This window comes from Eubalaena glacialis, chromosome 3, assembly GCF_028564815.1.
Source record: "Eubalaena glacialis isolate mEubGla1 chromosome 3, mEubGla1.1.hap2.+ XY, whole genome shotgun sequence".
Lineage (NCBI taxonomy): Eukaryota > Metazoa > Chordata > Mammalia > Artiodactyla > Balaenidae > Eubalaena > Eubalaena glacialis.
The window spans coordinates 149518570-149545238 of record NC_083718.1 but is presented as its reverse complement, the minus strand read 5'-3'; the positions used below and the strand labels follow the sequence as shown (position 1 = coordinate 149545238).

The window sequence follows — 26669 nt, the reverse complement described above, 5'->3', positions numbered from 1 at the left end:
GTGGGGCAAGACAACGATGCCCTGACGATGATTGGTTAAAGTGGCTGCCACTCATAAAACGAGTCTCGGCGTTCGGCTCCTTTCGTTCCCAGCAGGCCTTGAGCGCGGGAAGATGGCGGCGTCCAGGTGGCGATCTTGAAGCGATCGGATCGGTATGGCGTTGTCGTCGGGGTCAGCAAGGCTGGCGCTTGCTCGCCCCGGGCGGCTCGGTCTTGGGAGCTGCGGGGCCCCAAGACGCGGGGCGTACGAGTGGGGCGTGCGCTCCACGCGGAAGCCCGAGCCTCCTCCCCCGGACAGGGTGTACGAGATTCCTGGACTGGAGCCCATCACCTACGCGGGGAAGATGCACTTTATGCCCGGTCTGGCGCGGCCAGTCTTCCCGCCCTGGGACCCTGGCTGGACGCCCCCGAAGTTCCGCCGCTTGCCCCCGCTTCACGAGCACCCGCTGTACAAAGACCAGGCCTGCTACGTCTTCCACCAGCGTTGCCGCCTCCTCGAGGGTGAGGCCCCAGGACGGGCGGGAGGGGACCTTGGTCCTCTACCCAGCACTGACCCCGACCTTCTGTGGCCTTGGGCAAGACGTTGAAACTCTGTGGGTCTCGGTTTCTCCGTCTGCGAAATGGCCCGATATTGATTCTCATCTTCTGCGAATTGTTAGGATTAAGTGAGATGTAAAGAGCAGTATGTGTGAGGGAGTATTAGAGTTTTAGTGGCCAAGTGAAAAGATCTGGTTTCTAGGCCTAGCCCTGCCCCTCACCCTCTGTGTGATTTTGGGCAAGTGGCTGAAGCTTTCTCAGCCTCCATTTCCTGTAAAATGAGTGGTTTTGACTAGGTGGTTCACATTGACCCAGCTCTTGCACCCTGGAGATGTGACTATGTTTGAGAACTAGTTGGAGGGGGATTATAGTGCAAAGAGACAACAGAAACAGTGCTTAATCTGCAGGCCTATCGCCTCATTTCAGGCTAGTCAAACAAGTTAATTGGTAATTAGGATTGGTAATTGTGACAGAGGGGAAGTGATTTGCCAGTGATCTGCTCACAGGTGCACTGTGGGTTACTAGTGAAGCCAGGGCTACACCTCTGGTTTCCCAGGTCGATGTCCTTTGTCATTGGTCAGAGCTGAGATGTTTTGAGGGAAAGGATCTGGACCTAAAATCCATCTAGTCCACTTCTGCTCCCTTTCACTCTCACTAAGAACAGGTCAAAATGACTTTAGCCAAAACCATCTGTATGTCTGGGGCAGTACCGGAAATTATGTTCCAGAGTCCCTGGAGGGGGTTGTTTATTGAGAGTCCTCTTACCCATTTTTTCCTCCTCATTCTTCCTTAGTCCCTAAATCAGAGTGGGGTTAGGACTGGTCCTGAAAACACAAAATGGTCCAGGTAAGTGGGAGCAGAATTTTCCAGTAAGTAATTAGGAAAGAGACCTGGCAGGATTTGGGGACTAAGCCAGATAATAAATCCTAGGTTTGAAAAAAACTTATGTCAACTGGCCAGCCTCTTAAGCTGCTCAAACCCATTCATGAAAGCTATTTTTTTGGCCTTTAAACACTTCCAGTATCCTCACAGGGTGCTGTGAAGGACCTCACAAGACTTGGCACCCTTGAGTGACCCTGGTAACATTACCATGTGGATGAAATGCATTAGCTGTGTCTTAGAAGTTAAGGTTAACTTGTTTGACTAGGCTGAAAACATACCCTATGCTATCACCGTATGCAGAGAGGTTCTGTAAAGTCTGTAATAAAACTGCAAGATACAGGGCTAGAGAAGCAGATTGGGGTAATGGAGAGATCATGGGCTTTAACATAGACAGACTCAGGTTCTCCTCCCAGCCCCATCGCTTACGAGGTTTGGGACTTGAAACAAATTCCTTAGTCTCTTGAGTTTCATCCTCCATTCCATAAAATCCCATCCAACTTGTAGTTAAAGCTCCTGGCACAGAGTAGATGGTAATGTTCAGTAAATGGCAGCTCTTACATATTATTCATACACTAGTGAACCATAAATTCTTCGTATTTTTTCCATTTTCAAGTTTAAGGAACAGTGGCAGTGTTGGGACTAAAAGTCAGGTTACCCGACCCCCAGTCCAGGGTTCTTCCTGCTGCACCACAAAATCCAGAAGTTAACATTTCTAAATATTTGTGTTTCTGATGTCTTATGAGCCTTAAAGTGAAAAGTCTCATTACCTTTCATTTATCACCACAGAAGAAATTGTCTGAGGGTGTTTCCCTCAAAGTGTGCTAAGTTTGCTTTAATCCCAGACATAGTTTTTCAAATGAAGATATATCCCTGAGTCGAGTGATGCTTTTTCAACTGAGATGAGTAGTCTGCACCACAGCCCATCCCGCTGAGAGTAAGGGGGTTAAATTAGTTTAGTTTTTAGAGACTAAGCACTCTGAATCAAATCTTTTAGTTTATTTATACTCCTTCTTTTCCTGAAAAGTATTTTGGGCATCTTACAAAAATTTTGTAGCACAGCCAGATTAAATTAAAAATAGGTGAGGGGATCAGCACAAAGGAAAAATAAAACAGTGAAGTGAATACGAAAAATCCATTCTGTGAGGTTGTACTTGTCCAGGCGAGCCCCAAAGTTGACCCTTAGCTTGCTAGCAGTCAACAAATGGTACAGAGATGGGGTCCGCTGACTAGGCCAGTTGCCTCTTTCTATAAATAGCTTTATTACACCGAAACCATGCACACCTGTTTACTTATTACCTATGGCTGCTTTCGTGCTACAGTGGCAGAGCTGAGTAGTTGTGACAGAGACTGTGCGGCCCAGAAGCTGAAAATATTTACTGTCTGGCCCTTTAAGAAAAAGTTTGACCCCTGGTATAGAGAAACATTGTGAGTTATGCAATTCACCACATCCAAAAGACAAAACAGTACTCTACCCAGGAAAAGCCCAACCTTCCTGTACAGAGGCCAGGGAGAAGTTCAGAAGGTCTCAGGGAGGACCCTGCATGATAAATTGAGCAACATCCTCAGTATGATTCTTTTGACAAATACAGCAGTACATTTCATAGGGCTTCATACAAAAATCTGCTTATAAAATAGCTTGTTACAGAATCTCAGAGTCAGATGCGAAAGATTATCTAGTGCTCGCAAACTCAGGGCTCCTCAAGTTATTCATGATCCAGAAGTTATTTCCATTATTTCCAAAAGCTCTTTCCCTTGATAGAGCAGTATGCACTTAATCCTGGGCCCATATCTATTAAATGACGTATATTTGGCAGACATGAGCTTTTCCAGTCAGGGACTAGGGTGTGGGTTAATAGAAAGGATCTAGGTTTTGAGAGGTTGGCATCTATTGATCTAGTCCTGTAATCTGGGGTCTGAATTCTGCAGGTAACAAACACATCCTTGCCTGCAAGATTCAGCCTCATGATCTCAGCCATCTTAGTGGCTGTTTGAATTCCTCCTGGGGCAAGTACTCACTGCCTCAATCGACTGTTAACTGTCTTTAACTAGATGGTCATTCCTGAAGCTGAGTTGAAATCTGGCTCTCATAGCTTCTGCTCTTTTAGTTCTCACCCCTCAGATGTCGGAACAAATCCCATCTCTCTCTCAAGGCTGCTTTTTCCCCAAAATGCTACCCGGCAGGGGTAAGCATCTCTTCCTGAATGATTTTTTTTTTTTTTTTTGGTTTTGGTTTTTTGTGACTGATGACTCTAAAGGTGTAAAGCAGGCTCTCTGGCTTACCAAGACCAAGTTAATAGAAGGCCTTCCTGAGAAAGTGCTTAGCCTTGCTGACGATCCAAGGAACCACATAGAGAACCAAGATGAATGTGTTCTGAATGTAATCTTTCACGCTCGTCTCTGGCACTCTACTGAAGACATCCCCAAGAGAGAGACCTACTGGTAAGTCTCCCCCAAGTCAATAAGGTTTCCAACTGATGGATCTTGGAGTCAGCCTGTTGCTTTACATCTCCAAATGTCTCTTCTTTTCTCCAAGCCCAGTCATTGTGGACAGTCTGATACAGCTGTGTAAATCCCAGATTCTCAAGCATCCTTCTCTGGCCAGACGGATCTGTGCCCAAAACAACACGTTATCCACCACCTGGAATCGAGGTTGGTCCTCCTGTATAGCAGAAAGCCTTTGTCTGTTCATTGTCTTTCTGCTCTTAGCCCCATCACCAGCTTATATTCCCTTCCCTGCTGCCATACCTATTCTCACTCCCATCCTTCATGGTCCAGTTTTGTGGCTCAGACATTGAAATGACATCCTCAATGTCATTTCATTAGCCATAACCCAGCCTTTTTCATTTTTAATCATTTCTTTTCAAGACTTAATTCAAACCGTATCTGTTGAGTGCCTCTCAGTGCCTAAATGTTGAAGATAAGGAAGTAATAAAACATACAATCTGCACTCCAAAGCTCGTATTCTACTGCAAGAGCCTACTTACTCCATTCATGCTTTTCTCATTTTCCAAATCCATTTTCCACATAGCTGCTAGAGTGATCTTTCTAAAGTGCAGGTTGTCTTATGTCCCTTCCCTGTTTCAAATCCTTTATTGTCTCGCAATAGCTTGACCATTTATCGTGGTATCCAAGGCTTTCTGTGATTTGGCCACCACCTGGTCTTTCTAGTCTTATCTCCTGCTCTCCTGCCCCCACCTCCATTCCCAGTTTACACTTAGCCACTTGCAGCTTTTTGGCATCAAGCTTTGCCTTTGCATGTGCTGTACGTTCTGTCTGGAATGCTCTTTTCTATTTTCCTCATTTGACTAAATTCTACATGTCTGCATGACTCAGCTCAAGCCCCCTTCCCATGTGAATCCACAGGTTAGCTCTGAGCTCCTTGTGTCCATATGCCTACTTTTATCATAACACACATTATACTATATTGTGATTATCTAACATCTTTTCTGTCTGCCCCACTAAACTGAACTTCTGATGATAGAGACTGTGTCATATTCATTTTTGTCCACAGTGTCTAACAGTTCATGCCACGCAAAAGGTGCTGACTGAAGGGACGGGTGAATTAATACCAAACCTCAGAGGTTTTAGACAGGGATGTTCTGAGATCACAAGTGCTGTCTTTGGTGGAATCCTGGGGCAGGGAAACCAGCTGTGGAGTAATTTGGGGTTTTCAGGACATCTGCTTGGTCAGGTTTCTCCAACTTGCCCTTTGAGTATGGACTTCCTGGCAAGGAGTCAACTTTGTAGAGGTAATGGCACCACTAAGGAAGTTAGTGAACCTCATTAATAGAGGAGTACTTGTTGGCCCATTATCAAGTATTACCTCTAATTAAACTGCCCCATTTGGAGCTGTTGCTGGAGGAGGGACGTGGAGGGAATTGAATTGGAAACCACAGTAGAGTGGTCTGTGGGGAGAATCTAAAACCCAAGGTTAGGAGAGGTCCAGGCACATTTATCTTCCTTGCACATTATGTGTGAGGAAACAGGAAATACTTGAGAAAACTGTTCTTGAGGTGTGGGTATGATGTTTGCATACCCAGTAAGGGAGGACACATGCTAATTAAATGACAGTGCTGTTGGCCAAACCAGTTTTTTTTTTCCCCACATCTTTATTGGAGTATAAATGCTTTACAATGTTGTGTTAGTTTCTGCTGTACAACAAAGTGAATCAGCTATATGTATACATACATCCCCATATCCCCTCCCTCTTGAGCCTCCCTCCCACCCTCCCTATCCCATCCCTCTAGGTCGTCACAAAGCATCAAGTTGATCTCCTTGTGCTATGCAGCAGCTTCCCACTAGCCATCCATTTTACATTTGGTAGTGTATACTCTCACTTCATCCCAGCTTCCCCTTCCCCCTCCACCCGTGCCCTCAAATCCGTTCTTTTATGTCTGTGTCTTTATTCCTGCCCTGCCACTAGGTTCATCAGTACTGCTTTTTAAAATTCCATATATATGCGTTAGCATGTTGTATTTGTTTTTCTTTTTCTGACTTTCTTCACTGTATGACAGATTCTAGGTCCATCCACCTCACTACAAATAACTCAATTTCATTCCTTTTTATGGCTGAGTAATATTCCATTGTATATATGTGCCACATCTTCTTTATCCATTCACCTGTTGATGCACATTTAGGTTGCTTCCATGTCCTGGCTATTGTAAATAGTGCTGCAGTGAACATTGTGGTACCTGTATCTTTTTTAATTATGGTTTTCTCAGGGTATATGCCCAGTAGTGGGATTGCTGGGTCATATGGTAGTTCTATTTTTAGTTTTCTAAGGAACCTCCATACTGTTCTCCATAGTGGCTGTATCAATTTACATTCCCACCAACAGTGTGTGAGGGTTCCCTTTTCTCCACACCCTCTCCAGCATTTATTGTTTCTAGATTTTTTGATGTTGGCTGTTCTGACCGATGTGAGGTGATACCTCATTGTAGTTTTGATTTGCATTTCTCTAATGATTAGTGATGTTGAGCATCTTTTCATGTATTTGTTGGCCATCTGTATGTCTTCTTTGGAGAAATGTCTATTTAGGTCTTCCACCCATTTTTGGATTAGGTTGTTTGTTTTTGTGATATTGAGCTGCATGAGCTGCTTGTATATTTTGGAGGTTAATCATTTGTCAGTTGCTTCATTTGCAAATATTTTCTCCCATTCTGAGGGCTGTCTTTTTGTCTTGTGTATGGCTTCCTTGGCTGTGCAAAAGCTTTTAAGTTTCATTAGGTCCCATTTGTTTATTTTTGTTTTTATTTCCCTTGCTCTAGGAGGTGGGTCAAAAAGGATTTTGCTGTGGTTTATGTCATGGAGTGTTCTGCCTATGTTTTCCTCTAAGCAAGTTATAGTGTTTGGCCTTACATGTAGGTTTTTAATTCATTTTGAGTTTATTTTTGTTTATGGTGTTAGGGTGTGTTCTAATTTCATTCTTTTACATGTATCCATCCATTTTTCCCAGCACCACTTACTGAAGAGGCTGTCTTTTCTCCGCTGTATATTCTTGCCTCCTTTGTCAAAGATAAGGTGACCATGTGTGCGTGGGTTTATTTCTGGGCTTTCTATCCTGTTCCATTGATCTGTATTTCTGTTTTTGTGCCAGTACCATACTGTCTTGATTACTGTAGCTTTGTAGTATAGTCTGAAGGCAGGGCGCCTGATTCCTCCAGCTCTGTTTTTCTTTCTTAAGATTGCTTTGACTATTTGGGGTCTTTTATGTTTCCATACAGATTGTAAAATTTCTTGTTCTAGTTCTGTGAAAAATGCCATTGGTAATTTCATAGGGATTGCATTGAACCTGTAGATTGCTTTGGGTAGTACAGTCATTTTCACAATATTGATTCTTCCAATCCAGGAGCATGGTTTATCTCTCCATCTGTTTATGTTATCTTTGATTTCTTTCATCAGTGTTTTACAGTTCTCTGAGTACAGGTCTTTTGCCTCCTTAGGTAGGTTTTATTCCTAGGTATTTTATTCTTTTTGTTGCGATGGTAAATGGGATTGTTTCCTTAATTTCTCTTTCTGATCTTTCATTGTTAGTGTATAGGAATGCAAGAGATTTCTGTGCATTAATTTTGTATCCTGCAACCTTACCAAATTCATTGATTAGTTCTAGTAGTTTTCTGGTGGCATCTTTAGGATTTTCTATGTATAGCATCATGTCATCAGCAAACAGTGACAGTTTTACTTCTTCTTTTCCAATTTGTATTCCTCTTATTTCTTTTTCTTCTCTGATTGCTGTGGCTAGGACTTCCAATACTGTGTTGAATAATAGTGGCGAGAGTGGACATCCTTGTCTTGTTCCTGATTTTAGAGGAAATGCTTTCAGTTTTTTACCACTGAGAACAATGTTTGCTGTGGGTTTGCCGTATATGGCTCTTATTATGTTGAGGTAGGTTCCCTCTGTGCCCACTTTCTGGAGAGTTTTTATCATAAATGGCTGTTTAATTTTGTGAAAAGCTTTTTCTGCATCTATTGAGATGATCATATGGTTTTTATTCTTTAATTTGTTAATATGGTGTATCACATTGATTGATTTGCATATATTGAAGAATCCTTACGTCCCTGGGATAAATCCCACTTGATCATGGTGTATGATCCTTTTAATGTGTTGTTGGATTCTGTTTGCTAGTATTTTGTTGAGGATTTTTGAGTCTATGTTCATCAGTGATATTGGTCTATAATTTTCTTTTTTTGTGATATCTTTGTCTGGTTTTGGTATCAGGGTGATGGTGGCCTCGTAGAAAGAGTTTGGTAGTGTTCCTCTCTGCAGTTTTTTGGAAGAGTTTGAGAGGGATAGATGTTAACTCTTCTCTAAATGTTTGATAGAATTCACCTGTGAAGACATCTGGTCCTAGACTTTTGTTTGTTGGAAGATTTTTAATCACAGTTTCAATTTCATTACCTGTGATTGGTCTGTTTATATTTTCTAATTCTTCTTCTTTCTAATTTTATTGGCATATAGTTGCTTGTAGCAGTCTCTTATGATCTTTTGTATTTCTGCAGTGTCGGTTGTAATCTCATTTTCATTTCTAATTTTATTGATTTGAGTCCTCTCCCTTTTTTTCTTGATGAGTCTGGCTAAAGGTTTATCAATTTTGTTTATCTTCTCAAAGAACCAACTTTTAGTTTTATTCATCTTTGCTATGGCCAAACCAGTTTTTAGACAGATAGGATCATCAGCCTTGGTCAGTTACCATCACATTGCGATTTGTAGTATTTGATTTGTATTTCTCAAAACCCAAGCACCACTAGGAAGGTTTGACCCCATGGAAAATCCTTAGGAGGCCATTCTCCAGGAGTCTTTCCAGATGGCATTTGGCCTCCTGTGGGGACCTCTATAAAGGGCATCTGGACACATTCACAGCGAGCAGGCTTGCTGCTCAGTCAGATGTCAGTTCATTTCCTCATACACCTATGTCTCCCTGTGGCAAATATGCTAATCTGACTTAAGTGAGGCTTTCTGACTGGCTCTATTTTTTTTTTTTTTACTCTGAGCTGTTGAGGGCAATCTGGCCCTTTTCCTGGATTTGGTAGCCTTTCTCCTTAGCCTGTAGTTTCAGTACTTCTCTCTCTCCATCCCTCCTTCCCTACCATATCATACTCCAGTTATCTGGACTTATTTCCCTAAGCTCTGCCATGGAGCAGCATGCTTTGTGCTGTGGAACATGTTACTCCTTCTTCACTAGAACAGTTTCCTCCCTTTTCTTTGCCTGGCAAACTCTGACACAGCAGTTTTCAACCAAGGGCGGTTTTACCCTCTAGGGGGGATTTGGTATTGTCTGGAGACATTTTTGTTTGTCATAACTTGAACCAGAGCCGGGGCTGGTAGTGGAAGTTCTATTGGCATCTAGTGAGTAGAGGCCAGGGATGCTGCCAAATATCTACAGTGCATAGGACAGCCTCCCTCACCAAAGAATTACCTCGTCCAAAATATGAAGAGCGCCAATGTTGAGAAGCTCTGCTCTTATCGATCTTTCAGAAGCAAGTTTAAAGGCATTGCTTCCTTCAGGAAGCTTCTCAGGCATCCCCGAAGAGGTCAGTTTTCCCCACCTCTGCTATCTCCGAGTGTGGTTCATACTTTTGTTGTACTCCCTAGCCAGCTCCGTGAAAGCAGAGAGTTACTCTCACTCATTTCTGCGTCCCCAGCTTAGCGCAGGTGCCTGGGAAGATCTGAACCCACAGCCTCTGAGCCCACAGAGATCCCCAGGCCTCAAGGCTCATTGGAAAGAGAACACAGGAAGAAGAGCGCATTGGTCAGTCCCTCTCTCAAGAAACCCGGGATTAACACCTTAACAAATGTTTTTTTTCTTTTTTCTTTTAGGATAAAAACTATTCTTAACTAATCCTTTTTTTAAAAAAAATTTTTAATTTTATACTGCAGTATAGTTGACTTACAATGTTGTGTTAGTTTCAGGTGTATAGCAAAGTGATTTAGTTATACATATACATATATCTGTTCAGATTCTTTTCCTATGTACGTTATTGCAGTGGGTCCTTGTTGATTATCTGTTTTATATATAGTAGTGTGTATATGTTAATTCCAGCCACCTAATTTATCCCTACCCCTCACCTTTCCCCTTTGGTAACCATTAGTTTGTTTCTAAGTCTGTGAGTCTGTTTCTGTTTTGTAAATAAGTTCATTTGTGTCATTTTTTTAGATTCCACATATAAGTGATATCATATGATACTTGTCTTTCTCTGTCTGACTTACTTCACTTAGTATGATAATCTCTAGGCCCATCCATGTTGCTGCAAATGGCATTATTTCATCCTTTTTTATGGCTGAGTAATATTCCATTGTATATATGTACCATTATTCCATTGTATATATGTATCTTTTTTATCTATTTCTCTGTTGATGGATATTTAGGTTGCTTCCATGTCTTGGCTATCGTAAATAGTGCTGCAGTGAACACTGGGGTGCGTGTATCTTTTCGAAGTATGATTTTCTCTGGATATATGCCCAGGAGTGGGATTGCTGGATCATATGGTAGTAGCTCTATTTTTAGTTTTTTAAGGAACCTCCATACTGTTCTCCATAGTGGCTGTACCAATTTACATTCCCATAAACAGTGTAGGAGGGTTCCCTTTTCTCCACACCCTCTCCAGCATTTATTGTTTGTAGACTGTTTTTTAAATTTATTTATTGTATTTATTATTTATTTTTGGCTGCATTGGGCCCTCACTGCCGTGCGCTGGCCTCTCATTGCAGTGGCCTCTCCTGTTGCCGAGCACGGCCTCCAGGAGTGCAGGCCTCAGCAGTTGTGGCACACGGGCTCAGTAGCTGTGGCTCGCGGGCTACAGAGCGCAGGCTCAGCAGCTGTGGTGCACGGGGTCAGTTGCTCCGTGGCATGTGGGATCCTCCCAGACCAGGGTTCAAACCCCTGTCCCCTGCATTGGTGGGCAGACTCTCAACCACTGTGCCACCAGGGAAGTCCCTGTTTGTAGACTTTGATGATGGCCATTCTGACTGGTGTGAGGTGATACCTCTTAATAGTTTTGATTTGCATTTCTCTAATAATTAGTGATGTTGAGTATCTTTTCATGTGCTTTTTGGCCATCTGTATATCTTCTTTGGAAAAATGTCTATTTAGATCTTCTTCCCATTTTTTGATTGGGTTGTTTTTTTGATATTGAGCTGCATGAGCTGTTTGTATATTTTGGAGATTAATCCCTTGCCAGTCGCATCGTTTGCAAATACTTTTTCCCATTCTGTGTGTTGTCTTTTTGTTTTGTTTATTGTTTCCTTTACTGTGCAAAAGCTTTTAAGTTTGATTAGTTTCCAATTTGTTTTGTTTTTATTTTCATTACTCTAGGAGGTGGATCAAAAAGGATATTGCTGCAACTTATCTCAGAGTGTTCTACCTATGTTTTCCTCTAAGAGTTTTATAGTATCCATTCTTACATGTAGGCTTGTGCAGGCTTCCTCGTGGGAGGGACTGGTGCTCGCCCACTGGTGGGTGGCGCTGGGTCTTGTCCCTCTGGCGGGCAGGGCCGTGTCAAGGGGTGTGTTTAGAGACGGCTGTGGGCTGAGGAAGACTTTAAGCAGCCTGTGTGCTGATGGGCGGGGCTTTGTTCCCGCCCTGTTGGTTGTTTGACTGGAGGCATCCCAGCCCTGGAGCCTGTGGGCTGTTGGGTGGGGTCAGGTCTTGGCATCAAAATGGTGGCCTCCAGGACAGCTCACGCCAATGAGTACTCTCCAGTACCTCCGCCACCAGTGTCCTTGACCCCGCTGTGAGCCACAGCTGCCCCCCGCCCCCCACACTTCCCCAGGAGGCCCTCCAAGATCAGCAGGTAGGTCTGGCCCAGGCTCCTATGAGGTCAGTGCTTTTTCCCCTGGGTCCTGGTGCTCACGAGACCCTGTGTCCGCCTTCCAAGAGTGGCATTTCTTTTTCTCCCAGTCCTGTCGAGTTCCTGCAATCAAGCCCCACTGGCCTTCAAAGCCAAATGCTCTGGGGATTCCTCCTCCTGATGCCAGACCCCCAGACTGAGGAGCCTTTTGTGGGGCTCAGAACTCTCACTCCTGTGGGAGAACCTCTGTGATGTAATTATTTTCCAGTCTGTGAGTCGCCCACTTAGTGGATGTGGGATTTAATTGTATTTCGAATGCACCCCTCCAACCATCTTGTTGTGGCTTCTTCTTTGTCTTTAGAAGTAGAATATCTTTTTTGGTAGGTTCCAGTCCTTTTTTGTCGATGGTTGTTCAGCAGCTAGTTGTTTTGGTGTTTCTGTGAGAGGAGGTGAGCTCAGGTCCTTCTCCTCCACCATCTTGTTCTCATGTCCCCTTCTATTCTTTAGAATGACTTTAGAATGAAGATCACTAGATTAGGAATGATGTGACCTTCATTTCAACTCCAGTCCTGTTACATGCTTGTTCTGTGACTTCAGCCAGGCCACTCAGTCCTTTGGATCTGATGTTTCCTTGTCTACTCCGAGGCCCAGCAGAGGCAGAGGTAGAGGATGGCACCCAGACATCAAGTGAAGGAGGCTCACCTGCTTACATGATAAGCGCAAGGATGAATTTCCAAAGTTCTGTTTTCTGTGATGAGGCAGATCAGATAGTAAAGCTGTAAAAGACTTGAGGAGCATGGCAGGATGAAAGCTTTAGACATTGCCTAGCTAAGGCTTTAGACCAGGTTAGACTAATCGTCTTTCTCCCCCTTTAGGGTCTACTCTTATTCAGGTCCATGGTTCCAGTGGAGCCCAACTGAATGCCAAGGATCCTCTGCCCCCCATAGCCTCCCGAGAGGAAGTAGAAGCTACTAAGAATCATGTTCTTGAGACCTTCTATCCCATATCTCCCACTGTGGGTCTTCAGGAGTGCAATGTTTATGATGTGAACGATGACACAGGTAAGTATCAAAGCCTTTGACTTTTAGGCAGTGTGCACATGAGGGACAAGCTTTCTCCAAAGAGAAAGGAAACACTGAGTACTTAGTATCTGCTAGGCACCTCATGTGCATTTTCTCCTAAGAGCCGTGTAGCAGCCCTGTGAGATAGGTACCAGTAAACCCCATTTTATAGGCAAGGAAACTGAGACTCAGGGAGGTGTGGATTGGCTCAAAGGCTGACTTTACTTTTGACCCCTGAGGAGTAATTCTGTTACATCAGTTGTAATGGGTAGCTTGAGGGGCTTTTGACCAGGCATCAAATGTTTCCTTTATTCATAGTTCCCTTGAAAGGCACCCCCTCTCTGTGTACCCTGTAAACTCTGCCAACTTCCTGCTAGGATGGAGGAAGCCCCACAGACCTTGAATGGGGCTCTTCATCCCACCTCCATCCAACAAAGCACCACCACCTCCCCAGTGAGCCAAGACAGAAACTAGGGAGTCAGGCTGTGCAGGCCTGCAGTTCCTGCCATCCACTCAGTCATTACGGTAGCACCTTTCTCCTTAACCTCTCTCCATTTCCACAGCTACACCTCGGTCAGTCCCTACTGTCTCTCATCCAGCCTATTACCGCAACCTCTCAACCGTTTAGTCTGACCCAGGCTGTTTTTCTCTCTGGTCCCTCTAGTTCACAGTTCCAGAGTAGTCTTTGTTTGTTTGTTTGTTTTATAAATTTATTTTATTTTTGGCTGCATTGAGTATTCGTTGCTGCACGCGGGCTTTCTCTAGTTGTGGAGAGCGGGGGTTTACTCTTCGTTGCGGTGGCTTCTCGTTGCAGAGCACGGGCACTAGGGTGCGTGGGCTTCAGTAGTTGTGGCACACGGGCTCAGTAGTTGTGGCTTGCAGGCTGTAGAGTGCAGGCTCAGTAGTTGTGGCTCACGGGCTTAGTTGCTCCATGGCATGTGGGATCTTCCCAGACCAGGGATCGAACCCATGTCTCCCCTGCGTTGGCAGGTGGATTCTCAACCACTGTGCCACCAGGGAAGCCCCAGAATAGTCTTTATAGAACACAGATTTAATCCCATTGCTCTCCGTGCCCACCTCCCCATTGCCTGTTGGATAAAGTTTGGACTCCTCAGCTTATCACATGAAGGACTTCACATCTGCCCTCTGCCCCTCTCTCCAGCCTCATCTTTGTCTCCTCCCCCACAAGCCCCCTGTATTCCAACTGTGCCTTTTCTCACCACCATGCTTTGGCACTCCCTTTTCCCTCTGCCTGCACTTATGACCATTCACCTCTTTTTGTCTTCATTTAATGACTACTCATCTGTCACAATTCATCTTAGGACTCACTTCTTTCCAGAAATGCTCTGCAACCTCGCAGTCTGGTCAGGGGCCTTTCGTCTGTCCTCACACAGCCCCCTGGCTTCCCTCGTGTCTTGACATGTCCTTGTGTGTGGATGTGATCAGTCTTCCTGTCTGTCTCCCCTCTAGACTTGGTGAGCCCCTCAAAGGCAGCGGCAGGTACCACGTGGGCTCTGTTCCTGGTTCCTGTGTTAGAGCTTGGCAGAGAGTGAGTGCTGAGTGTTGGGTACTCACACGTGCAGAGGAACTGAGGCAGACAGGAAAGTCATGTCTCTTTTTCTTAAGTAGTGCTCTCCTCTGGGATTTTCAGAGCCCACACTTTCCCAGCCTCTTTCTGCCTCTGTTTCACCCACTTTCGCTAATCCAGGTCACTCACTCTAGAAGCCCCCAGCCTCCGAGGGTTTGCTCATGGCCACGCAGGGGAAGCAGTGGTGACCTGGCAGGGTTGTGGCTGAGATGAACAAGTGCTGAACTTCGATGCTCAGCATAGTGTTGTGAGGTATGAGGCAGGTCATTTGTTACTAATAATCAAGTATTGAATTTTGCAAGTGATTTGCTTTTTAAAAAAATAATTACCATAGATTTCAGGTTATCCTTCTAATATAACTATCATCTGTGTGCTTGAATGAGCAAGAGAGGGGTGGAGTTAGAGCTAGCCTGCAAGAATCACCTGGAACAGGTTGGCAAACATTTTCTGTAAAGAACCAAATGGTATTTTAGGTTTTGCAAGCCACGTATGGTCTCTGTCACAGCTACGTAATAGACATATGTAAATGAGTGGGTGTGGGTGTGCTCCAGTAAAAATTTTATTTTCAAAAACGGGCCAGATTAGGCCGGCAGCTTGACGTTTGCCAGCCCCTGAGCTATAGTGATAATATCTACCTCTACTAAGTCTCTGTCGTGCCTGGCACTAAGCTGAGGTCGGGTGACTTTCCTGAGGCTTTGGGGCAGGCTGATTAATCTTTTCTACCCCTCCACATGATGACATGTCTTGCAGGATTCCGAGAGGGTTATCCTTACCCCTATCCCCACACCCTGTATTTGCTGGAGTCAGCCAATTTACGACCACACCGCTTTCAACCAGATCAGCTGCGGGCCAAGATGATCCTGTTTGCCTTTGGCAAAGCCCTGGCTCAGGCTCGGCTCCTCTATGGGGTACGTATGTGGGGAAGACCACCGAGCTGCCTTACGTTGAGTTGGTTTCCTGCCTTACGTTGTGTTGGTTTCCTGCCTTACGCTACTCAAAGGAAAGGGGGCATGGAGGGATTTATTTTTTTGCTTGACTGAGGAGTTTTAGGGAGAGGCACTTCCACTCACCCTACAGAGATGAGCTGCCACCTGCTGGGGGCCTACGATGTGCTTGTCTTTAACATAAGATGCCTCATTTTTTTTTTATCACAATAACCCACAAGGTTTCATTATGATCCCCATTTTTCAGATTATGCCTCTGAATCCCAGGGAGGCTTGTCCAGCATTACACAGCAGTAAGTGGTGGAGAAAGGATTGGGACTTGGTAGACCCAACTCCTAAGGCTTCAGTTGTCTGTGCTCCAGCACGCTGCCTCTGTTCTGTACTGTTGGAGCCCAGAGCACAAGGCTCCATCAGGCAGGCAGGAGGAAGTGAAGCAGGAGATGGCCCAGGCCTGCCTGCCCACTCAGGACAGGTTCTGAGGACCCAAGATACCACTTGGATGGTAGCCCTTTGATTCTCAGAGGAGGTCTCAGGGACCTAGATGTTACAGAATGCAGGCTGAGTGGTTGTCACACAGTGCTGTCCCAAGGTTGGAGGAAAGCCTGGCGGGGAAGCGAAGGCCTCCAGGAAGGGGATGGCAATATGGGAGTCCCCAAGCAGGCCTGGGACACCAGATCCCTGGCTTTTTGTGTGTGTTGTGGGGCGGGAGGGGAGGGATGATTTTGAGGGCTGCTGTCGGGCTCCCAGGTCTTGGTTAGAGCCTAAGGCCCTCCTGGAGGAGTGATGAACTTCAGAATGCTCTGTTTCCCATCTTACTTGGTCTTAGTGGAGTTGGTACTGTGTGGTTAGCCTAATGAGATAGAGAGTAGTATGGACCTTGCCTGTATTGAGCATCTGCTACATGCCAAACATTTAATTAGGGCTCTTTATAGCAGTGGTTCTCAAAATATGGTCGTGGATTAGCAGCGTGAACATCATCTGGGGACTTGTTGGAAATGCAACTTCTCAGACCCACCCCAGACATCCTGCATCAGAAGCTCTGGGGGTGGGGCCTGGCAGTCTGTTTTAACAAGCCCTCCAGGTGATGCTGGTACAAGCTCAAGTTTGAAAACCACTCCACTAAAATTTGAGAACCATTGCATTATTTAATCCTTGTAGCAACCCCCCATGGCAGATACTATTAGCTTCATTTTACAGATGAAGAAACTGAGGCTCAGGGAGGCTCAATAACTTCCCCAAGGTCACACAGCTAAGAGATTAGCAGCTGTCACATCTTTATGTGACCTTCTTGTGTCTTTCCAGTCCTTGGGAGGTTATCTTAATTCCCATTCTCTGACATACTTTCTGAAGGCTCTGGAAGGGTTGGTAACTTGCCCAAGATCCCACAGCTAATGAGTAGGGAAGCAAGCATTGGAGCCCTGATCTCTCCAGCTTCAAAGGACATGCTGCCTCCTGACTCTGGGGGAGGATAGGGAGGCAGAGATAGTCACATGCCAGGTCCTAGGCCTGCAGGCTCATTGTAGCTTCTGTGCCAGGAGAGCATGGGTAGCAATGCTGTCACTAATTGCCACCCAGTTGGGTAGGAGAGGAGGCCTCCCCCACCCCCTCCAGGTACAAATTATTCCCGGGGATGTGAAGTTGAGCAATTATGGGAAGAGCCTCTGTGTAAAAGGTAAAATTGCTGAGAAATTTATGTACTACCTGCAGTTTTATTGATCTGTAGAGGGAGATAAGAGTCAATACAGAATTCTCAGCTAACACTTAGAGGTACTTTTCTTTTTTATTTCTCATGCAGCTAAAAACAGGTATTTCTAAGGCCAACGGTCCCAGTGTGGCCTACACTGAGGTCTGACATTAGCTATTCCTAATGTCAGATTCAGCCCTGGAGCAGTGAATGTAGGCAGCATCTTTGAATCAAGGATGCTTTGCTTCATGGGGCCTGCCTATTGAATCTTTGTCCAGTGGATAACAGTCACCAAACTGGATTCCTGCAGGCTCAGTAGGGTGAACATATGATTTGTCATCCAGACTGGGATACTTTTGAGAATGGCAGAGGAGCTACTATCAGATACAATGGGACACTAGATGTAGACCAGAACAGTAAGATTCCAAGTGATTTAATAGCCTGGGGTCTGATCCTGGGTAACCTTGAGCAAATTATACCACCTCTCTGAACCTCAGTTTCCTCATCTGTTAAGTGGGTATATACCACTGGATATATGAGATTAGAGGTGACTTTATGTAAAACTGGTGTGATGCCTGGCACATGAGAGGCCTTCAGTAAATGGTTGCTAGTAGTATTACTGTTACCAAGTGGCACTCATTGAAAGAGGTAATCAGCAAATGTGTTGACTGGTGGAATCCTGGGGCCGAAACAGCTGGAGTGGACACTCAGGAATCTGACACATACTCAGAGTTGCACCGAGAGGCTGAAGCTCAGGTGAGATGCCTGCCGGTAGGCTTAGGGCATTCCAGATGCCCAGCCCTGAGGAGTAAAGTAAGGCAGATGGACAGTGTGACTGGTCTAGCACTAGCCATTGTAGGTTCTGATGCCACACATCGTTGTGACTTCAGATGAGTTCACTGCCTCACCCAGTCTGTTTCCTCAACTGTCAAATGGAGTGAGAACTGAATGCGATTATATATGTTATATGAATTGACCCTCCAGGTTAACATTCGATAGACGTCACTGTTGTCACCGTCAGGTTACGGCCATGAGTTTGAGGGGTTTGCCGTCATTAACCTCCCAGCTCATCCTTCTGTACTGTGCAGCTTGCCTGGCAATCACCTCTCAGTGGCAGGAATTAGTACTTTAATGTGCTCAAGTTGAAGAGCAGGTACCCCGGGGCCACGAGGCATCTGAGGCCAGGCAGAGCCAGGCTGGGTGCGGACGAGAAGGCCTGGCCCTGGACAGTGCCCTCAACTCCGCATTCTGTTTTCAGTGTCCTGCGGGGGGAACCACTAAAGAGGGGTGGGGGTTTATTTCAAAGGCCAGAACTAGAAATTGCCTGGTTTGTGCTGCTCCTTTCACCCCACCATTTCTGATTTGATTTACTTGTCCTCTTTTCCTCTCAGAACGACACTAAGGTTTTGGAGCAGCCAGTAGTCGTGCAAAGTGTGGGCACTGATGGACGTGTCTTCCAGTTCCTGGTGCTACAGCTGAACACCACAGATCTGGCCTCTGATGAGGGTGTCAAGAATCTAGTCTGGCTAGACTCGGATCAGCTCCTCTATGCGCATTTTTGGTGTCTCCCGGTGGTCAGAAGGAAGGCAGTTGTGGTAAGTCCAGCCACCTCTGGCCTGGTGATGGGCCCAGGGCCAGGACTCACCCTCCCAAGAGTGAGCCTGGCTTGGGGTTGACGGGATGCTTGTGAGTGGGGCCCCGGCTTTAGGGTCTTCACGCTCAGGACCTCTGCCTGGAGGGGTACTTCAGCCCGGCCCATTACCTAAACCAGCGCCTTCCACCCGGGGCCCCAGCCCGCTCTTCACCTCACCTCCCGCGCTCCTCAGCGCCCACCACGCCCAGCTCCTTGTAGCTCTCCAGTACGCGCCGCTGCCTGAGTAGCTCAGGATCCCAGTAGGTGCTGTTCCTTTTACAGAGGAGGCTGCTTCCTTCTTGCTCCCTCCTCCCTCTCCCCCACCCAACCTCCCCCATTTCTCTGTCATCTGGTTGTCCTCTATTTGTCATTCCATGTTTAGCATAAAGACCCACCATCCCAATCCCAGCCTTGCTTAAGTACCTTGGGTGGGTTCCCGTAGCCCCTGGGTCCCCCCATCACAGCGCAGTCATGCTGCTGTCCTATAGTTGTCTGTTTATGTGTTCTTCTCCTCTGTTAAAACGAGCACTGAGCTCCTCAAAGGCTGAGTCCATGAATGATGCGTTCATTTCATTCCTCCATGGCATTGCCACTCACTGCTGCACCTCCAGTGCTCAGCTGACAGAGACCAGGCCTGTGTTCTGTGTAGTGGGCAGTGGCAGTATCTAAATAGAATCATAATATAATATCAGGCAGTGATAAGCACTCTGAAGAGACAAAACAGGATTGGGGGATGAGAGAGAACAGAGTGGGATACTGCTGGATCTGTGGCTGACTAGCCATGTCCCACACAGGGCCTGAGTAGATTTGTTTAAATGTCGTTATTGAGCCTTTGAACATTATCTGTATGTTAGTGGAGTGATGAGTTCTCCAGCGTCTGTCAGTATCGTTTACCCTTGAAATGCCTACTGGTCTGGTCCCTTCTCTTTGGCTCCAGACACCACTCACTGTCCCTCCCCTGTGCGGCCCCGCCAGCTCCTCCGCGTCCCTCTGCGCTTAGTTGTGCTCTCCCTCTCCCCGTCACGTCTTCAGGTCCTCTTCTTTCAGCCTCTTCCTTCCAAAGTAGTGACTCAGTGCCAGGCCTGTGCTGGTGTGCTCACATGACTCCTCCTTACCTGTCTCTTCCTGCACCCACCCCACCTCCACCAGCACGGACCCTGGGCTCCAGCCTCGCCCTAGCTCTTCCCACCTTCATTCGTGCCTCCGGACCAGTGCATATACTGGCCTCTCTGAAGTCTCCTTTCTTTTCTCTTTCTGGCCCATTCTGTTGTACTTGCCCTTTAAGACTCATTCATACATGCTCTCTTCCATGTATGGAAGTCAATGAGTTAGTTATTTTCTCCCCTGTTTTCTTAGCGTCTTTTTCCTACTTCTATTATGAGGCCCATCACCTTGTATTATCACTGCTGCAAACCTGGCTGGAAGCTCCTTGAGGGTGGGAGCCAGATTCAAGTCATTATTGGGTTTCCAGCATGGGCACAGCTCTGATACAGAGAAGGTGCCTGATAAATGTGTGTGGAAGGAGTGAGGGATTATTGTCCCTGGGAATTAAAAGGGGCAACAGAACATTTGTTTGTGGTGGTTGAGGAGAGCAGGATTAGGGATCAGGGCAATGTCAACAGACGATTTGGCTGAAAGGTGCTGGGATGCTTCATATCCTCCTCGCTAGCCCAGCGCCCCCGGCATCTCTTGGCACCAGCTCCCCAGCGCTCCTCCTTGGTCGTGAGAGAAAGAAACAGTTATTATCCAGGCACTTAGGATTTGCATGAAACCGACCTTTGTTTTAATTGCTGCCATTAAACCTAGTAGCAGGATCCTAATGGGCTGTGTTCTTTCCAGGAACCTGTTGGGCCGACTGGTTTCCAGCCAGAGACATTCAGGAAGTTTTTAGCTCTGTATTTGCACGGTGCTGTGTGAGCCAAGGACCGTTCTGAGGCCTGGAGCTCCCTGTGCCCCTCTCCCCCTGAGGATCCTGGGGCCTGGGTGGTGCCTGGGGCCTGCTCGGAGCCCAGTGCTCCTTTGGCTGGTGGTCTTGCTGACAATAAAGAGCCCTTCTGGTGCACTGGAGCCTGTGCTTGTTGTGGGGGTGCCGTCAGGAGGGGCACCCACAGTTGCGTGCGCGCCCTTGCCATGAGCCTGCCTCTGCACAAGTGCTGGCCCTGGAGCCTGACCTACCCCAGCTTTGTCCGTGACCCATCTTGTGACTTTAAATAAGAATCTTCATCTCTCTGAGTTTCAGTTTCTTCATCTGAAACTTGAGGCTAATATGACCTACACTGTTTGCTTCATATTAGGTGTTCTGTGATGGTCGCTAGGTTCTATGGCGTTACTTAAATTGTGGACACATTCCACAGTGACTGCAGAAGATCTGAATAGAATATTCATTGTAAATTTCTCACTACTACCTTGGTTAATGGACTGAGTACATCCCTGGTTCAGCTGGCCTCTGTTCAGATAGCATCAAGTCCTGCTCTGGGCCAGGCAGCTTATACACAGCATCTTGTTCAGTCCTCACAAAACCCTTGCAAGGTAGATGTTTCCATATTCAAGAAAAGTGTTGAATTCCTACTGTGTGCCGGGCAGCATTCTGGGCCCTGTAGATGAGGAGGTGCAGATAGTGTAAGGAATTGCTGAAGGTCATGCAGCTGGTGTTGTAGGTCGACTCCCGTAGGAAACCTTGAGATGGAGATTTGCAGGTGAAAGCTTGGGGAGAGCCTTGAGGATCAGCACCTGTGGGGAGTGATGATAGCAGCACCGGATGGAGGAGGGACTGAGCTCAGTGAGTTTGCACCTTGAGGCCTTGGCTGGTTCCCGGCTCCGTGGGCCCCCTGGAACAGAGTTGTCCTCATGGAGCCGAGGTGCTGAGCCTTTCTACAAACACCAGTGACTTGTCACCAGTCACTGGATAACACTGCTCCCAATGCGGGAGAGACCTCGGGTGAGGTGGCTTTGTTGGGCTGAGTGCAATTCCTGAGGGACTTTACTGAGAGCAGGCAGCCAGGACACTTGCTGCTGTGGGAGGATCACTCTGAAGAGGGGTCCGGGAGCCCATGTCACCTCCATCCATAACAGTGCTGTTTCCAGCGCTGTGTCCCTGACTCCCAGGTTGTGCTCCTTCCACTTTACAAGGTACCTTTTAGGCTGGGCGGGGCAGGGTTTACCAGGAAAAGGACAGATTGGGCTGGTGGTGGTGTGTGTGAAGGGGTTACTGGGGAAGGCGGCGGGTGTGCAAAAGCAGGGAGGCGAAGAAGATCCTGGAGCACTGGGGAGTGGTTGGAAATGGGGAGCGCAGGGAGGTCGGGGGTGAGGCTGGAGGGGCCAGCTCTCAAGGGCCTTGAATGCTGGCACTTCAGGCTTCCCCAGATAAAAGTTGTCCCCCCACCCAAGGCAACCCTGGTCCTTTTCCCTAAGGGTAACCACAACTTAGAGTTTCTCATGTAGCGCCATTAAAATGTATATGTATAATAAGGATGCATATATTTACATTGCTTAGTGTCATCCTATTTATAGACCATTCTGCACCTTCCTTTTTTCACCTAATACCTTGGGATCGCAGGATCTTGCCCCATCAGCACATATGAGCTATGTTGTTTTTTTTAGCAGCTGCATTAATACCTGTTGATGGACATTGGAGTTATTTCTAGTTGTTAGCTATTACAAATAATGCTGCAGCGAGCATCCTTGTTCACGTATCTTAGAGTACTTCTGCCAGCGCAGCCATTGGATAAATTCCTAAGCAGAATTGCTGAGTCAAAGGGATTTTTTTAAAGAACACTCTGTGGGCGTGTGGAGGGCGAGTTGGCAGGGTGACTGTACCGAGTAGAGCTGGAGGCCATTGTGGTCATTCTTGGATGAGTGATGGTGGTGGCTTGAAGCCAGGCTGAGGGGGCGGAAGCCCCATTGCTACTGGTGGGAGAGTGGGGAGTGAGAGGGCGAAGCCAGCCTGGGTCTTGAGCGTGTGGGTCAGAGGCTGCAAGTAAGTGGGCCATCAGCAGGTGACCTTGCAGCTTGAGGACTGCCTTGGAAGGGTGCCAGTGTTACAGGGCAGGCCTGGGTGCTCATCCCAGCCCCTGGAGTGAGGACAGCCCTAGTGGTTGGCCTTGGTCTGTCCGCTCGGACCTTGCAGCTAAGCTCTGGAGCCTGGCACCCACTGCTCTCTCCCTTCAAGCCCCTTGCAGCCGGTCTGCAAAGTGAGGCAGGCAGGACTGGCGTTTCTGTCCTCCCCATGCAGGTGAGGAGACTGAGGCTCAGACCCCACGTGGCGTAGTGTGAAGAACTGGGAAGTTCATATGTGATGACAATTGCTTCCTCCATAGAGCTGTGCCTACCTCCCCACATCCCAAACGCCCACCTACCTCATCCTCCCCACCCTCTTACCTTCCTCGTTAAACGCAGGGAGGGAGGAAATACAGGATGATTTTCAGGCCCTATTTGGCCTTAGACTTGAGAACAGACTACTCACCTAGTCAGAGCGAGTCTGGGAGAAGGAGGCAGGAGGAGGACTGTGTGAGGAGGGTGGATGGGGATGCCCCACTGTTAGTATAAAAGTCACCCTGTATGGACTTGGACTTTTAAGCAACAGGCATTTGGAACCAAAATTTTGACAGTGGCATTGGGAGCACATGTGAACGTACTCTCATTTGGTCATGTATTTAAGTGTCATGTTGATCCATTAGAAAGCTCAGTTCATTTCTGGCAGGCATCAGTGGACTGGGGAACGCCATTTCCAAGAGTCTCCTATATTCCACCTTCCACTCAGATCCTGAGTTTCCTCATCTGCAGAGTGGGAATAAAGCACCTCCCTTTCAGGTTTTCCCTACTTTGGGATTAACAGGCTGCATTTGACCAGGAGGTTTCAAGTAGATGGGTCTAGAGGTTTTCAGAAGCTCCGTGAAAAGGTGGGATTACTTCGGGGGGCCCTTTAGGCCGTCTCTGTCCTCTCCCAAGGCTGACTCAGGCTGGACATAGGGCAGGTGCTCGCCAGAGGCTCTGTGACTTGCTGGGCTCTGTCCTTCAGCAGCAGGCCCGAGACTGGTGTAGGAGCAGGCCAGGGTCACCTCAGGCTTTAGACAGCATCTCCCTGCTTCCTCTTTTGTGGCGGGACAAAGTCCCTTAAAGTGTGTATGTGACCTAGGTGTCTCATACCGTCTTCCCTTTAACATGAATACACAAATCACTGTGACTCATGGGGCCTACCTGCTTGGCTGCTGGAAGACCACCCTGTTATAGGAACCCTCTCCCCAGAGATGTCTGGGAACCTGCAGAGAATCCCAGTGTCCCCTCCTCAGCTCAGGATGATAAGCTCTCAGCCACTTGGTTCGTTCCACGGGTGTGTGTGAGCATCTAGTATGTGTTAGGCATGAGGCAAGGCCCCAGGTAGAGAGCATTGAGCAAAACAAGGTCCCTACTGTCATGGAGTTTACATTCCAACGTGGGGAGACGGTGCAGAACGAAAGGTATGTCAGAGGATCCGAAGGCAAGTGTTCCCTGGCACAGACTCTGAGACGGAGAGTTATGGCAGCAGGCTTACTGGGGCGCACTCCCCAGAGACCCATGAGCAAGGGAGGAGGGCATGACTGGGCAGGGGGAGCTGAGACCCCCGCGGGTCCTCTAGAGAGCTCGGTGCCGGGTGGCTCTTCAGAGCCATCCCGAATCGAGGCCAAGTGTGGGGCCTTGAGGTCCCACGTCAGCCATTGGCCACTGGCCACCGTCTGGGAGGAGGTGAAACCTTGGGTGAGGCAGTCCCCTGGGGCCCAGGGCAGCACCCAGGAAGGGACACCGAGCCACCAGCAGCTGGGGACGGGGTGTGTCGGCCCTTACCTCACAGGGTGAGGCCTCTGTGAGAAGGTAGTGTTTGAGTAGAGACTGAACGAAGTGTGGGGCAGGCTGGGAAGGCGCTGGGGAAAACGCGACAGCTCTGAGATGGACGTGGGGTTGGTGTGTTTGTGGAGTAGCGAGGAGGCGGGGAGGCCCTGCTGGAGCACTGGCTCCGCCACCAGAACCCCACCCCGCACCCAGCCTGCAACCGCCAGCCCGCCCTTCTCTGCAGAGCTCGCAGAACCGGGCCTGGTGTGCTCTTCGGCAGAAGGAATACGAGTCACATCAGCAGAGTCTATGGAGATCTCTCGTAGAGGTCATGGAACAGCTGAAAAGCTGGGAGGGACTTAGAAGTCAGAGTGAGCTGGTTCTGACCCCAGTTCTGCTCCTGAGAAGGGGTTTGTTTATCTTTCCCTCTGCCCTCCACCTGAGACCCCGGGAACCAACGCCCCCTTGTCCAACACAGGTAGCCCCCTATTCTTCCCCTCCCCACTGGCTCACACACTTCCAGCGATGCGGAACTTATTACCTCTCGAAGCAGCCTTTTTCACTGTGGCTGCTAAGCATTCTCACACCTCAGGAGGAATGCCTTCCTTTAGCTTCAGTTCCGGGGTCCCAGCTCTGACTGCTGGGGCCTCACACCCCCATCTGCTTTCTGAGCCAGGGGAGATTTGAAGCTGGGAATAATAGGCCTCAAAGCCAAATAGCCCAGTGTCTGCCTCCCACTGAGCCTCTAAGCCATTTCTCAATCCACAGCTTACCTCGGCCACCTGCTCCAGGCTGTATCACAGAGCAGGGACTCAATGCTTCAGCTGGGCTGAGGATGGCAGGGTGGAGTGAGGCCAGCCTCTCCCCTGTTCTGGACACTGCTTTGGCTATTGCCACCTGAGATCCTCTGTCTATCCCATGCCAGACGACCTGGCTATGTCTCCTCATACCCAAAGCCCGTATCCAGGGTGCGGGCTTGTTGCCCAGGGCAAGAGTCTAGCCTGTCAGGAGCAGCGTATCCCCGCCCAGCTTTCTGTCACCCACCCCACAAAACACATCTGTCTCCTCATCCTCAGCTGGGCTGATGGAATCCAAGAATAGGCTAGAACTGGGGACTGAGCCCTGAGGTTCCCCACTACAGACCTCTAGGGGATCCAGCAATTCAGCTCCTTTTATAAGTAAGTCCCTAGTGTGTGCCAGGCCTTGTGCTGGGAGCCAGAGATACAGAATGAGACATGGTCCTCCAGGAGTTCCCAGCTGGCGGGTGGGCAGTGACAGAGTCGTCAGTCTCCTTTGGATCTGCTGAAGCCATAAAGGCCACCTCTTTGCCCACACCTGAGCACCTACCCGCAGGTGACAGCATGCAGTGGGGAGGAGTGCAGGAGTGACTGTACTCAGCAAGCATCCACTCACTCCGTGAACACTCCCTGAACACCTGCTGGGCGCCAGGCCTTGTGCTGGGTCACTCACTCTGGGGACAAACACTCAGGCATGGTCCCAGGCTTCGAGGAACTCCCAGTCCGATGGGGGAGGCAGACGTTGAACCATTTACAGCATAGAGGTCGTGGGGGCTCAAAGAAAGCCTTCACCTCAGCCTACAAGGCTTCCTGAAAGGCGGCCCACGTGAGCTGGGTTCTAAAGGGCAAGTAGGACAGGCGTGCCAAGAGGGAAGAGCAGGAACAAAGGCCCCAGTGGGCAGCGATCCCTGAGGAGTTCTGCATCACCGGAGCATGCAGTGCTGAGGGTTGAGAATGAGCGGGAGAGGCCCGCAGGGCCTGAATGAGGCGAGGAGCGTGCCCTGGATCCCAGGCCGTGTGCGGCACTCTCCTCTCTGCAGCTTTCTTCCCTTGGTGTCCGGGCACCTCACTCGCCTCCTCACTGCCTCCTTTGCTGGTTCTTCCTGTTTCCCAGGGCCCAGTCCCTGGGCCCTTCTCCATTCACTCTCCAGATGATCTCAGTCTCATGGCTTTCAAGAGCATCTGAAGGCCAACAACTCCCTAACTATGTCTCTAGCCGAGACCTGCCTGCTTGACTTCTTTACCTGGATGTTGAACAAGCATCTCGTGGAGCGTCACCTCAACCTGCTCTTCCCGCAGCCCCCCTCACCTCAGTGACGGGCGTCGCCAGCCTCCCACAGCCGTTTGTTCCCCTCTGTATCCCTAGTGTTAGGACAGTCCCTGGCATGTTAACAGGTGCGCCATAAATATGTGAACGGATGGATGGAAGAGTTTAAGGATGCTCAGAAGTGA

General features: G+C 48.0%; 1 protein-coding gene across 1 annotated transcript; it reads left to right on the top strand.

The window, feature by feature from the left end:
- The first annotated feature begins 95 nt into the window (after positions 1 to 95).
- On the top strand, positions 96 to 20677 carry MRPL37 (mitochondrial ribosomal protein L37). The gene is made up of 7 exons (XM_061184177.1): positions 96 to 500; positions 3674 to 3857; positions 3952 to 4067; positions 12581 to 12766; positions 15105 to 15262; positions 18374 to 18577; positions 20455 to 20677. The coding sequence occupies exons 1-7, from the start codon at positions 155 to 157 to the stop codon at positions 20530 to 20532; spliced, it is 1272 nt and encodes a 423-aa protein (XP_061040160.1). The 5' UTR covers positions 96 to 154; the 3' UTR covers positions 20533 to 20677.
- Positions 20678 to 26669: the final 5992 nt, after the last annotated feature.